The following is a 14,054-nucleotide window of genomic DNA, read 5'->3' on the forward strand; positions in this document are numbered from 1 at the left end:
CAGGGCCCTTGAATCCCCTTTAACTGTGCAAACCTAAATTTCCAATGTGCTTGAATGCCTTCAGGCTAGTGAAGCCCAAACTCATAAGAAGGCAAGCCAGACCAATAGTCCAGTCCAACCTGGAGATACTACGGATTGAACCTGAAGCTTTCTGGCATGCAAAGTCTGCTCTATCATTTGCGCTACAGTCCAGCTATTTCAGAGTCAAATAGGAGGTTTGCTGAAAGAGAGAGAGGAGGGAAGTACTTATTGAATGCATAATAGCAAAGTCCAACTACTGTCTACATTGGGCAAAGATAGTGTCTATAGTAATAGATCAAGGTGCAAATAACAGGCGCTACCGTTTTTAATAAAGGATGGCACACACGCTTTCATCGGCAGTTACGTTTAATGAAGACAGTGCATTTTATTTACATAAAACATACCACACACTCCTCGTAGCCATGAAATGTAGAGCGTGTACAGTACAAAGACCAAATTGTACTTCAATTACATGCTGAATAAAACAAGATTAAAGTAATTTGTTGTGGCGCAACAACGAACACGTAAAGAAATAAATAATCCTCACAATGAACTGACGTTTCTGTATACTGCCTACTTAAAAGTGCAAAACGGTTCCTGAAAATCGGAGGATATTTTGTAAAGTTTAAAATCCAGAAAAGACAAACCTAATCAGCCCAAAGGTGTAGCTGATTGTCGAAGGTTTCAGTGCCCAGGAAAAAAGAAACATTATTATTTTGAAAATATGTTGTGCATATTGTGCTCTTTCTGAAGAAGTGTTGTGGGTTGTTGTTGTTTTTTGCAAGTTTTTAATGCTCCCCCCCCTCCTCCAAACTATCATTACTTTTTTCCTGGCATTTTGTAAAATCCTGATTGGCAGTTTAAAGAAAAATCCCAAAGGAAATGAAATGTAAACAAATATGTACCTAAGTATTAGAGGCCCAGTCAATGCTCAGGTTAACTTAAGTGGCCACAATGCTCTACTGTAGTAAGGCAAATGTGGTTAAGAGCTGACTTAAAAAATATAATTCTCTTACAGGGAAAGGCTTTTTTTGACTATTCTCTGAATACTAAAGCCATGGCAATTCGTAACTGTACCTTGTTTTCTGCCATTAGGTATTTTATTTTTAATTTTTCTTTTGCTACTGGAGCTCTTGAGAGCCAAACATGCAAAACGAAGGGCAGAAGTTGGCCTTCAGTTTGATAATGTATTAGAAAATACTGCTATTTCTTTTATTAGATAAGAGAACCCACCTATACATTCACTGGAAACGGCAGAAGTTATAGGTTCAACTTTTCACCAGCTGTTATACCATTTTGCTTTGGGTGTCCTCTTTTTCTCTCCTCCTTTTTTAAAATTTCTTAAATAAAGATTTATTTTATATACAAGATGTTTCGTGTGTTTCAAAACGAACCAGAAGTATATATAACACCAGTAATCTCCCAGCTACAGCTCACGACCTCTTCAAACAGCCTCTGCTATTTCTCAGGGAAGGCAGTTACCATTGTGCGTTAATTACCTAAGATGTTAGGATCTGTTGTTGCTTATATTTGCAGTGGCAGTGCAGTAGCACAGAAAGTCGAACAAATGACCTTGTACCGGAGGGAAAGGGGAAGGTGTAATCACTTGAAAGGTTTTAAGCACGTCGTGGTTCTAGCCGGTGCGACATCTGTGATAAAGTCCTCTGGTTGTCAATCACACTTAATTGCCGAACGTAACTCCGGACATCCTGATGGTTCTTATTCACCAGAGATGCGTCGGGATCTGATGAAACAGAAGTGATGTGCTATTGGTACGCTTAGTCAAACGCAAATCTGAGCAGAACAAGACAAGCCACACAGCCTTCCACCAGCAGAATAATATATAAACATGCAAAGCCAGAACGCCACATTCACAAAGCCCCGTCCTTCCCTCCCTTTCAAATTAACCTTGCTGCATTCTTCTGTAATCCTCGTCCCACAAATTGGTGCTTTGTTTAGTTCTCCTTGGTTATTTTTCACAAACACTGGAGGAATGGTGTGCATTATTTTATCAGCATAGGTAACCTGATTAAAACCCCAAAACCTTGATATCTCTAGTAAAATGACTCAGGAGGCACACCCTGATTTCAGTAGAATTAGATTGTGCCTCTAACCTAGGCTGTAATTCCAGATTGTGTTTGCAGCCTTGTGGCATAGAGGGAACAACTGTATCAGTAACAACACACATATTTTGATACTTACTGAAAGGCTGGCTCCGGCAGAATTTCACTGTCCTAACGGTTTTTGAAATCATACGCTGAAAGGAAAAAATAATAGCCAACCATATTAAAACCATCATCCTGCATGTGGCAAGCAAGCCTGTCAGAATTAAAAAGGGTTTAGTCTAGACTTCCTCCCCATTCCAGGAGCCCTACTTTTCTATAGGCATGTCTCTTTTAACATGGGGATGCATTTATAGATGGACTGCTCCACCTATGTTCAGAAATGATAAAATGCCCCACACGTGCTTTTCTGCAGTATCTGAACAAGCTCTCTGAGGCTTTTCCAGCAACAATGACTATATATATATATATATGTTTGTATGCAACCTAAGCAAATCACCATGTGGGATCAAACCAAGGCTCTATTTATAATTCAGCCTGGTGTCTTCCAGAAGCTTTGAAACAAAAAGACCATCAGCCCCAGCTAGTATAGCTAATTGTCAAGGATGATGGGAGTTGTAGTAAAAAAAAACCCAAAAACACCTGGAGGATACCAGCTTGAAGATGGCTGACAGGACATGGAGACAATTTGCCTTCTTTTTTTGTCGCCCCCAGGTATCTGCTATTCAGAAACACACTGCTTGTGAACAAGGAGGCAAGATTCTGCTATCCTATCTGTTGAATCAATTTGTTTAATCCTTTTTCTGTTCCGGTAAAATCTTTTCAGTGACCTCCTCCATGCTGAACAGGTGTTTATTTATGTTTCATTCTTACATTTACCTGGGAGTGTTTTAAAAAACCATGCAGTACCAAACATTTGGAAACAGCAGTGAACACAAACACAACATTCCCGTAGCCACATCTACCGAAAGGTACTGTACCAAAGAGGAATGGTTGCCAAGGACTCTTTCAGACCAATACGACTCAGGAAAACATATAACTGTACAATGCACGGACCCTTTGCATTTTTTTTTTTTAATTTATGGTTATAAATCTGGTTCTTTTATTATTTTTCATTTAGGAATTTGGCTTTGGAACTGGTTGTAAAGCTGGCCTTAGTAATGTTTCATAAGGGAAATAGTAGATCAGGGTTTCCCCAAATGTGGCTCTCCAGATGTTTCGGGACTACAAATCCCATCATCCCTGACCACCGGTCCTGCTAGCTAGGGATGATGGGAGTTGTAGTCCAAAAACAGCTGGAGACCCACGTTTGGGAAACCCAGCAGCAGATTGTTGACTCTACTTACAAATTCAAACGTCTAAGGGATAACAAAGAGTTCAAAGTTCTGCAAAAAAAATGCAGTCGTACCTCGGAAAAGTCGAACGGAATCCGTTCCGGAAGTCCATTCGACTTCCAAAACATTCGGAAACCAAGGTGCGGCTTCCGATTGGCTGCAGGAAGCTCCTGCAGCCAATCGGAACCCATAGAACTCGCGTCGGACGTTCGGGTTCCAAAAAACGGTCGCAAACCGGTTCGGGAGCCACAACGTTCAACTCGCAAGGTGTTCAGGATCCAAGGTACAGCTGTAATAATAATAATCCCAACCCAACAACACTCACACACATGCAACCCCCACCATCAAACTGTTTGCTAACTTTGTATCCTCCTCCCCCCCAAAAATAGTTTAAGTTTTCCCATCCCAGTGTGGTTTGGAACTCCATTGCTGGAAAGTTACGCAGCACTAAATCTGGATCCCTCCACAACAGAGCCAACCATACATTACAATGAATTCTCCAGGCTGGCCCCGTCATCTCGACACCCTCACCCTGCAGTTCCAATTCAGCTTGCAGGCAGCCTAGAATAGTGGCAGCAAGCCAGGACATTTTCTGCTAATCCATTCCTAGACCCAGGCTCCAATGTTGTTATAAATATTCATACCACACCACACAAAAACCACTAAGGGTTTAAGTCACATACTTCACTTTTTTTTTTTTTTTTTTTGCATAATCTTTATGTTCCAAAAACGAAAGAATGCTTGCCCTCTCTTCCCCCACCCCCCCCATAAGGATCAGTGCGTGGATTCCTTTTGTTCAGCTCCATAAAACCTGAAAACCAATATGCACAAATTCGCTAATCCTCATTTCACACCTCAAGGGTGAAGAGTCTCAGTAAAAAGGAGAACCAGTGGCTGGTGGCACTATTTTTGTACGGCCATGGATGGAGAAGCTTGTGTTGCAGAGGCGTCTTGGAATGCCCCTATGGGCTGCTTTTCAGCAAGTACCATGACAGCGATATTCTCGCGAAGCACATTAGATAAGTGCCACCAGAAGCTCTTTTCCTGATGCAAGGAATTTGGGGAGTGGGGAGAGAGACAGGGACAACAGTGGAATCTGTTCTTGTGCATCTTGCTTTTCCATCAGGAAGGCATGTTCCTCTCATGGCCAACTCCAGGCATAAAGGCAAAACTCTCTAGCTAGGCCCCCAGCTATGCACCTGCAGTTCTTCGCATAGCTGTCAACTTACAGATTTGAAAATAAGGGACCAGCAGCCTCGAAAAGTAAGGGATCAGCAGCCAAAATAAGGGATTTTCCCAGCACAGGTATGTTCAACTTCTGAGCCCCTCTGAGCCAAAGGCAGAAAGCCCAGCCAGCAGCCAAATGAAGCCTCAAGCGGTGGTTCCCACAGCACAACAACTCAGCAAAGGGGATGCAGCAAGGAAAACCACTGTCACCTCTCCGCTGGGAAGCGCTGAGCAAAGGCGAGTCCCCAGGCAACGCAGCCGATTTGATCGGCACAAGGCATGCAAGCTCCACCCCGCAGTCGTTCTTAGACTCCTTATTGGGTGAGCAACGCAGCCAAGCAACACAGTTGGAGCCTCCTTCCTCCCTGGCCAGCAGGGAGGGAGGGAGGGAGAGGAGCTGCTTCCTTTGAAACCCGGGAAATTTAAGGGACATCATCAATCAGGGACAGCAGCGGGACACAGCGCTGGGATAAGGGACTGTCCCGCCAAATAAGGGACGCTTGACAGCTATGGTTCTTCGTCTACCTTTACCTACAACAGAAGCCTTGATTTTTTTCTTGGTCAGGTTAGGAGCCACAGTTTTGCAGCTGCATTTTATCCCCATTGCCTGGATCAGGCAAAACAGGACTGGGAGAAGATGCTGTGTCGGTAAGTGACAGGTAGGTTAGTGAAGACTGGATTTTTTTAAAAAAAAACCCTGACCAGGACTCCTGCGCCTTTCGGGAGTTGTGCAAAAAGGCAAATTTCTGCAGCTTTTGTCATTCCTGCATGAAAAGTGGCACCTGCCAGGACGCTTTCTTTAGTGCAGCTATTAAAGACAGAGAAGGCCTGTCCTTCTAGGCCTCTAGCCCCCCCCCCCCCCACGACAGCACCGGTGCCAAATATTTGACTGCATAATTCGTCCTGGAGAACTCACTAGCCTGACAGGTGAATGGCAGCCTCACAGAATCAGGCAATTTGCAAAACTGGTTTTTTTTTTGGTGGTGGGGAATTAAAGCCACACTGGGCTTGATTTTTGGCACAGATAAACTCTCCCAAACAGCAGACGAAGCGGCAAACCTTCATCTCTGGGATGTACTGAATGGTCTTTCGGGCAAAAACCAATGTTCCCTGCATGTAGAAAATGGGCATGTGAGGGGAAATCTAAGGCCTTTATCTCCCTGACCTTTTTTAAAAAAAAAATATATATTATTTACCTCACAAATAATTTCTCCAGACAACTACACTTTACTAATATTCAAAATATTTTGTTGCTATGGTTATTATTTTATTATTTGCACAGAAAACTATCTGTTCACAAGAGCTCCGTTGGCATGCTTAAAGTTAGAGACCTGCAACATTTAAAAAACCGGGCCTTTGTCGTACTATAGGGGTGCTAACTCAGACAAAAAGGCCTCTGAATTTGTGGTCTAATGCAGACAGTCTTTACGGTCTCCAGGGATGCCACTGCCTGCTCAACATGCTGTACCAAATCCATTAGGAAAATTGAAATAGTTTTAAAATAGCTGGGGGTTTTTTAAATAATAATAAAAAATAGTACAGTGTGATTAACATGCCATTACACAATCCATTGACTTGGTATGTGAGAGGCTGCCCTCTAGAGGCTGATTTGGAGAACAGGTAGTCTGAGCGAGAAGTGAACGAAAAAAGAGAAAAAGGAAGCAGCAGAATTCTATTAACTGATGTGTGTCAAGGAAGTCCGTTTCCTAAGGAAGCAGGAAATTCCAGGTAGATCAGAATATGCCTAACCATTGGCATCTGCCAGCAAAATTAGCTGCCAAGAGAAATTAGGCAGATAAATAATGATTTTGGTAAGAGAACTTGCTGTGGCTTCGTTGGCAGTATATAGATGAGCAACACTAACCTGCAAGGGGCAAGTAACTTTAAAATATGTTTTTTATGCTGGATCTATGGAATTAAATCAGTGGTTCATTTATTTGCCAATCACTTTAAAGCATTTCCAAACTGCTTAGGATTTCAAAATCTCCAAGTGGTATACATAAAAGCAACAAAACAGTATACAGTATATACCTTGGAAGTTGAACGGAATCCGTTCCAGAAGTCCATTCGACTTCCAAAACGTTTGGAAACCAAAGTGCGGCTTCTGATTGGCTGCAGGAAGGTCCTGCAGCCAATCGGAAGCCATGGAAGCCCCTTTGGACATTCGGCTTCCAAAAATACTTTACAAACCGGAACAGTCACTTCAGAGTTTGTTGTGTTCGGGAGCCAAAACATTCGAGAACTAAGCTGTTCAAAAACCAAGGTACGACTGTACTTAAAAACACAGATCTGCAACCCAGAAAGGCAATAGATTTTACTCTGAACTGAAACCTGCTGCACTCTATATTTTCCAGTCTGAAAGCCTGCCTTGTCCCGGGGCCAGCCTGCTACTCAGCCCATTTTGTACAACTATGGGGTGGACCCACATCCCAAAAGCAATGGGAATCAGTTTTTCCCCACCCATTTCTATAGGATGCAGGTAACGCCCAGTGCTCAGCCATCACTCTTACAGAGCCATTGAAAATCTTGCTTTAGTAATATGCCCTACTTACCATTTTTTCAAAGTTCACTAGATTGTCGATGAAGGTCTTGTTCCCTTCATGGATAAATGTCATGTCTGCAATACAAATAAAGGCACCACCTGTGTAACTGGCAATAGTTGAATCCGACATAGATAGATATCCAGTCACTGAGAAGATGGACCAACTTTTCACTTCCTACATGCTATAGCCCATTCAAAGCATTTACTTGTAAAAAGTAAAAGGAAAAGGAAAAAGTAACATTTAGACAGTAATGCTTAGATTTGTGAAAGAACCTTTTTCTTTCTTAGGGAAACGGGGATCAAAAGTATCATTTGAGATTATTATTATTATTATTATTATTATTATTATTATTACTACTACTACTACTACTACTACTACTACTACTACTACTACATGCTCTTCACCCCCTTCAGATAGTTACCTTTTATGAGTAAAGGCATGAATGGAATAACGGGAGGTTGAAGTTTAGCTACCGTCAGTCTGTAGGCCCTGTGATTTCTTGATGGGTCCTGGGGGGGAAAAGACACAGTCAGATCTGTGCAAGTATTTCATAAAATACAAATATTAGTTAGTTAACAGTTGTGTGTTTTTTAAAAAAAATGTAATAATTTCATAACCTAATTTATGCTTCGTTCATAATAAGGATAGTCTTCTTTCAACACTTCCTTGGAAAGATAGTAATCATCCATTTCATTAGCTGCCTGTTCCTTATAAGTTACGTGCTGTCTGATGAGAGTGTAATTACTTAACAAAAGAAGTGTTTATTATCAAAAGGGAAAATACAGCTAGAGGTGCAGTTATTAGACAGTGTGCTTATCTGAAGAAGAGAACTGTTGCATGCTTCTCCTTTATGCATTCGCTGAGCCATCTCTATAAAACTCTAAAACCATAAATCTGTAACAATAATGCATGCAGGTTGGAATATAGAATCTAGCAGAAATATCAAGGGATGATAAAGTTTTCTAAATTTCCCAGGCCGACTTTAAGTAGGGCATATATTTTCTCAGAATAGGCTCCCTGAGAGTATAATTTATTAGTCATACATGCTTGTTTTATCAGTGCTGTGGCGGGCTCATAAACTCCTTAAAGTCACACAAGGACACATAAAACGTTGGGAAATAGACAAATTCAGATCAGGTGTTCAGAACCCAGGGTGAATCCAGGTAGTGCACACTTAAGCATTAAGCCAGTTACCATTAAGCTTTCAAACTCTGCATAGATCTTCTTGAACTTGCTCGGAAGTTTCTGTCAATAAAAGAGACAAGCACAGATGTGGGAAGCCTGTAATCGAATCAAGATGGACTGAACTGTGTGCGCGGCGGACTGAATTTGCCCAGCGCACAGTTCCTACAACACAGCCCCGAGATGGAAAAAGACTTGCTCTTTTGCCACAGGTTTACAACAATGCAGCTGCGGGGGGGGGGGGGGGGAAATACAGTAAGTCTCCTAGCAACCAGATTATAAATAGAGAGCCACGAAGCTTTTAGCCGTTTGGGATCCAAAATACACCCCACCCCTCCCCCAATACCCTGGGAAATGCCAGAGAGATTTTCTCTTGGTTCGCAGAGGTTATGGAGCAGCAAAGCGGTCCACATGCTAGTGTGGATTTCCCAGCGTTCAGGGTTTGTTTGGGGGGGGGGTTGTGGGGAGGGGATGAAGAAGACACATCTGTTTCAAGTTTCACGTTGGCCCCATCTTTAAAAGGTAAAGGTACCCCTGCCCGTACAGGCCAGTCTTGACAGACTCTAGGGTTGTGCGCCCATCTCACTCAAGAGGCCGGGGGCCAGCGCTGTCTGGAGACACTTCCGGGTCACGTGGCCAGCGTGACATCGCTGCTCTGGCGAGCCAGAGCCGCACACGGAAACGCCGTTTACCTTCCCGCTAGTAAGCGGTCCCTATTTATCTACTTGCACCCAGGGATGCTTTCGAACTGCTAGGTTGGCAGGCGCTGGGACCGAACAACGGGAGCGCACCCCGCCACGGGGATTCAAACCGCCGACCTGATGATCGGCAAGTCCTACGCACTGAGGCTTTTAACCCACAGCGCCACCCGCGTCCCTTGGCCCCATCTTTAGTGCAGCGCATTTAAGAAATAAATAATGACGTCCTTGGGAGCAGTGATCTGGCGAAATTATTTACATTAAAGAACAACAGACCTCTACAATGTGTACACAGGCAAATCGTTCCTCAAGTGCGCACTTCCGGAAGGTGCTGTATAATATGAACTACCACATATAATCTGAGCTAGCTCTGGAACCAAAGGTCGCTGTTTCTCTCTCTCTCTCTCTCTCTCTCTCTCTCTCTCTCTCTCTCCTTTGTTATCATTACTGGAACACGTATGACTAAGGTCAGGATCCAACAAATGTATACACTAGTTCTCTGAGCCACAGGGGACTTTCGACTTGTTGTTTTTTACCGTATTTTTTTGCTCTAGAAGACGCACCAGACCACAAGACGCACCTAGCTTTTGGAGGAGGAAAACAAGGAAAAAAATATTCTGAATCTCAGAAGCCAGAACAGCAAGAGGGATCGCTGCACAGCGAAAGCAGCAATCCCTCTCGCTGTTCTGGCTTCTGGGATAGCTGCGCAGCCTGCATTCGCTCCATAAGACGCACACACATTTCCCCTTACTTTTTAGGAGGGAAAAAGGGAGTCTTATAGAGCAAAAAATACGGTAAATGACCATCACAGGAACATAGGAAGCTGCCTTATGCTGAGTCAGACCATTAGGTCCACTGAGCTCATTAGCATCCCCGTTGACTAGCAATGGCTATCCTGGGTCTCAGGCAGAGAATCCTCCCCAGCCCTCCCTGGAGATGGTAGGGATTGAACCCAAAACCTTCTGCATGCCAATGAGTACGACTGTACTCATTTTAAACATCTTTTTTTTTATCTAACACTCAATTGTGGCCCAGTGCAGGCTTCTGAATACCAGTTCCTGCTTGTAGGCTTCGCATAGGCATCTGGTTGGCTACTGTAAGAAAAGGATTCTTAATAATAATAATAATAATTTATTTATACCCCGCCCATCTGGCTGGCTTCCCCAGCCACTCTGGGCGGCTTCCAACCAATATTAAAATACAGTAATACATCAAACATTAAAAGCTTCCCTAAACAGGGCTGCCTTCAGATGTCTTCTAAAAGTCTGGTAGTTGTTGTTCTCTTTGACATCTGGTGGGAGGGCGTTCCACAGGGCGGGTGCCACTACCGAGAAGGCCCTCTGCCTGGTTCCCTGTAACTTGGCTTCTCACAGCGAGGGAACCGCCAGAAGGTCCTCGGCACTGGACCTCAGTGTCTGGGTAGAACAATGGGGGTGGAGACGCTTCTTCAGATATACTGGACTGAGGCCATTTAGGGCTTCTCAACTAGTTGGGTCACTGGCCTGATCCAGCACAGCCCTTCTTATGTTTGGTTCCACTGAAACTGTAAACTATGGTAAATGGTTTACAGTGAATGCAGAGATCACTACTGCTTCACTCCTCCCTTAGCACAAGCAATGGCACAGAACCACAATCCCAGGGCTTAGTGTGGTGAAATCACTAGGAACCGAGACTTGTTTTGCTCTGAACAAACCATGAATGGTAAGAGAAAAGGAAATCTTGACTTCATCTTGTGGTCTGTGGTGCCTGGTTCAGACGTAATGCTCAGCTAGGAATTGCGGTTCATTCTTCCCGACAGGGGAGGAGCAAATTGGGAGAAGTCTCTGCATTCATGGTGAACTGTCAATGACGGTTTACCATGATGTGCAAAAGCAGAAAAATCAAAGGAAGAAATGAAAGGCGGCAACATTTGTAGAACTAGGATTTACTCTGCACTCACCTCCCATGTCATTGTGAGGCGGCTTACCGCGACGTTGCTTAGTCCCATGATCAAAGCGAAAAAGGAATTCAAGTTTTTATATTCCTTGCAACTAGAAAAGAAGAGGTTCACAGTTTGATTGGGCAGGGGGGGTGGTGGGAACAAACTGAGAATCAGAAAGCCTGGCTTCTAGAATGCTTCTATATTTTGGAAGTATTCATCCAGACAAGTCTTATTATCGTGCTTGGAAGGATATCCTACTGTATTTATTTTAGACCAACCCCTTCGGTTGCAATTCTGAGCATATTTTCTCACAAGCAAACCATCTGAATCACCCGGACTGACTTCCAAGTTAGCCTCTTGAGGATTACAGCAAATCACAAGCAATTGTGAAACAAGAAAGGTTTAATAATACACCCACAATGTCACCACTTAGCGTCTTATTCTGATACTCCTTAAAAGTCCTCTTCATACCGCTTTATTTTTGTTCTACGTATTTCTTAATTCTCTTCCACTCAATAAACACCATCCTCGGGGCGTTTCCAAAAAACAATGCTCACTTAGCTAGGTTTTGGGAGTCCCATTCAGCAGAAATTCAGCTTCCAATTTAGAGAAACAAAAGTAACATAATCTGCTAAGAGACAAAGGCCGAATTCAAACGTTGCTTCTGTTGGTACAAGGGGACATTTCCCCATAAGATCCTATAGTGTTCTGGTAACCTACATGGTAATTTTTATCTCTGCTGTTGTTAGTTTTTAATGTTGTATTTGCATTTATGTTTTGATGTATGCCGCCCAGAAAATTAACTATGGGGGAGCAAAAAACTATAGGGGGAAAAATAAGTTTTATACATCTGAATCATGCTCGGGTGGGGGAAATCACATATGTATTCTCCGTGCCAAACCTTCCCCTTATCTGTGATGAAATTGTCACGGGTAATACCCCCAGAATGCTCAGCACCCCAGCACAGGACTAGTCAAGTTCTCGGACTCCAACTCCCATCATGTCACTTATCAGGCACGATGGGAGCTGCAGTTCAGTAAATATCTGGAGGTGGTTTGTGGGAAAGAGACTGTGACGTTAACATATATGAGAGAGTGGTGGAGGGGAAATAGTTAAATAGGTTGCACAGACAGGACCCAGGGGGGTGGAGTCAGTGGGACTATACAACCAGTTCTGGGAGGAGTTGGTTGGGAGTTGTGGGTGGGTAGTTGGTTGGTTTTAGTGGGTTGGCTGGTTGGGAAAAGCAGTTGGTAATAGAGAGAGACAGTTAGGGCAGTGGGTTCTTGAGTGTGGGGAGGTAGAAGAGATAGAGAGAGGAAAATAAGACTAAGAAAGTAAAGAGCAACCACGTTTGGAATGCCGTAAAAATTTTGTCTGTGTCTGAAATAAAATACCCTCTTCTTTATTAATTGAGAAGCTGACTGAGGCTGAAGTGATTTTACCAGGGAGGACCTGGTTGGTGGCAGCGGATTAGTGGTGTACGGGTCAATAGTCCGTGAGCTGACCGCGGGCTCCGTACAAACGCCACAGAGACGTCTGGGCTAAACTGTTAGGTTCTCTGCTACTGGTTTAGGACAAGGCTGGGGAATCTCCCCCCCCCCCCCCCCCGCTGTGAGGGGCCTTTAACCCATGGGGAAAAGCAAAAGTGGACCACACTTCATGGCGGAACAAGCAAGAACCAAAAGTGGGTGGAGCAAATAACATAAGGAGGAGCCATTCCTTCTCTCTCTCCCTTTCTTTGGAAACCAAGACGAAACTATGGGCCACATATGCTTCCAGAGTTTTCTGGATCACAGCAAGTTCACATGGGTACAGCTTGAGGCAAGTCATTCACAAACAATATCCCTTCACATCCTTGAAATTCGCCTATTTTGAGCAAAACTACATTTGATCGACCTCATGATCCCATTACATTTTCCTGTTTCACTGTATAGTTAACACACACAAAAAAAACATGTTGCCATAGTAGCGATTTATTTTTTTTACTGCGAAGAACAGCTCCACGAAACTGAAATAGCAGAAATAAGATGTCATCGTTTTATATTAGGAATATGAAATCTGCCCAAGTATTTGCATTCAATAAATAAAAAAAAGATCCCGAGAACTTTAGCTATTTCTAATTTACAGAGGGGGGGGGGTATTGACATAAACAGGAGGTTGTCAAACGGGAATTAACATGAGGTTAATCCTGTAAGTAGTAATTCTGGGATATTAGTTATCTGCTTGCCTCAGGCAATGCTGATGTTTTCCCTGATATATTTTTTCCATACTAAAAGTAAATGTTCATCAGTATTTGTGCGCCTGGGGGACGGGGGCTGTGTTTTTTTTAAAAATAGTGTATATAAGGAAATTGTTCAAATTATTTAGCTTAATGAAATTTATTCCTATTTTCTGCTAATGATTAGGAAAAGGAACCACATTTTGTTCTTATCTATATGTGCTACTGCCCTCTGCTGGACAGAATGCAGAACAGCTCTGTGCAAAAATGGCTAAAAAACGGAGATTCAATTCTCTTTACACTGCTAACGCACTGCGAGTCTCTGAATGTGGCCTGCCACATTCTGCACCAGTATCATTGCATAGGATAATAATGGAAGCATAACCTATGCTACCTGCAGTGGTGATGCTGGGTGTCCTATGGAGAATTTGGACTTTACAAAATGGGGAAAACCCAGATTCTGGCAGACTGGCGCCATCCCTAGCTGGTGTTAAGTAAAGGTAAAGGGACCCCTGACCATTAGGTCCAGTCGTGACCGACTCTGGGGTTGCGGCGCTCATCTTGCTTTACTGGCCGAGGCAGCCGGCGTACAGCTTCCGGGTCATGTGGCCAGCATGACTAAGCCGCTTCTGGCGAACCAGAGCAGCGCACGGAAACGCCGTTTACCTTCCCACCGGAGCAGTACCTATTTACTTGCACTTTGACATGATTTCGGACTGCTAGGTTGGCAGGAGCTGGGACCGAGCAACGGGAGCTCACCCCATTGTGGGGATTCGAACCACCAATGTTCTGATCTAGCTCTAGGCTCTGTGGTTTAACCCACAGCGCCACCCGTGTCCCACAGGCA

General features: G+C 43.6%; 1 protein-coding gene across 6 annotated transcripts in view; it reads right to left on the reverse strand.

Moving 5' to 3' along the window:
• Positions 1-369: 369 nt before the first annotated feature.
• The window catches only part of RAPGEF4 (Rap guanine nucleotide exchange factor 4), a 168,731-nt gene continuing 155,046 nt past the window's right edge, over positions 370-14,054 (reverse strand). For all 6 annotated transcript variants that reach the window (XM_028749531.2, XM_077916990.1, XM_077916983.1 and 3 more), the window contains 6 exons: positions 11,008-11,098; positions 8,383-8,433; positions 7,610-7,697; positions 7,198-7,262; positions 2,224-2,278; positions 370-1,765 (listed from right to left, as the gene is read on the reverse strand). In XM_028749531.2, coding sequence (XP_028605364.2) covers positions 1,638-1,765; positions 2,224-2,278; positions 7,198-7,262; positions 7,610-7,697; positions 8,383-8,433; positions 11,008-11,098 — 478 coding nt within the window. In that variant the 3' untranslated portion in view covers positions 370-1,637. The remainder of the gene's footprint in view (positions 1,766-2,223; positions 2,279-7,197; positions 7,263-7,609; positions 7,698-8,382; positions 8,434-11,007; positions 11,099-14,054) is intronic.

The sequence above is a fragment of the Podarcis muralis genome, chromosome 1, assembly GCF_964188315.1.
Source record: "Podarcis muralis chromosome 1, rPodMur119.hap1.1, whole genome shotgun sequence".
In the NCBI taxonomy this organism is placed as follows: domain Eukaryota; kingdom Metazoa; phylum Chordata; class Lepidosauria; order Squamata; family Lacertidae; genus Podarcis; species Podarcis muralis.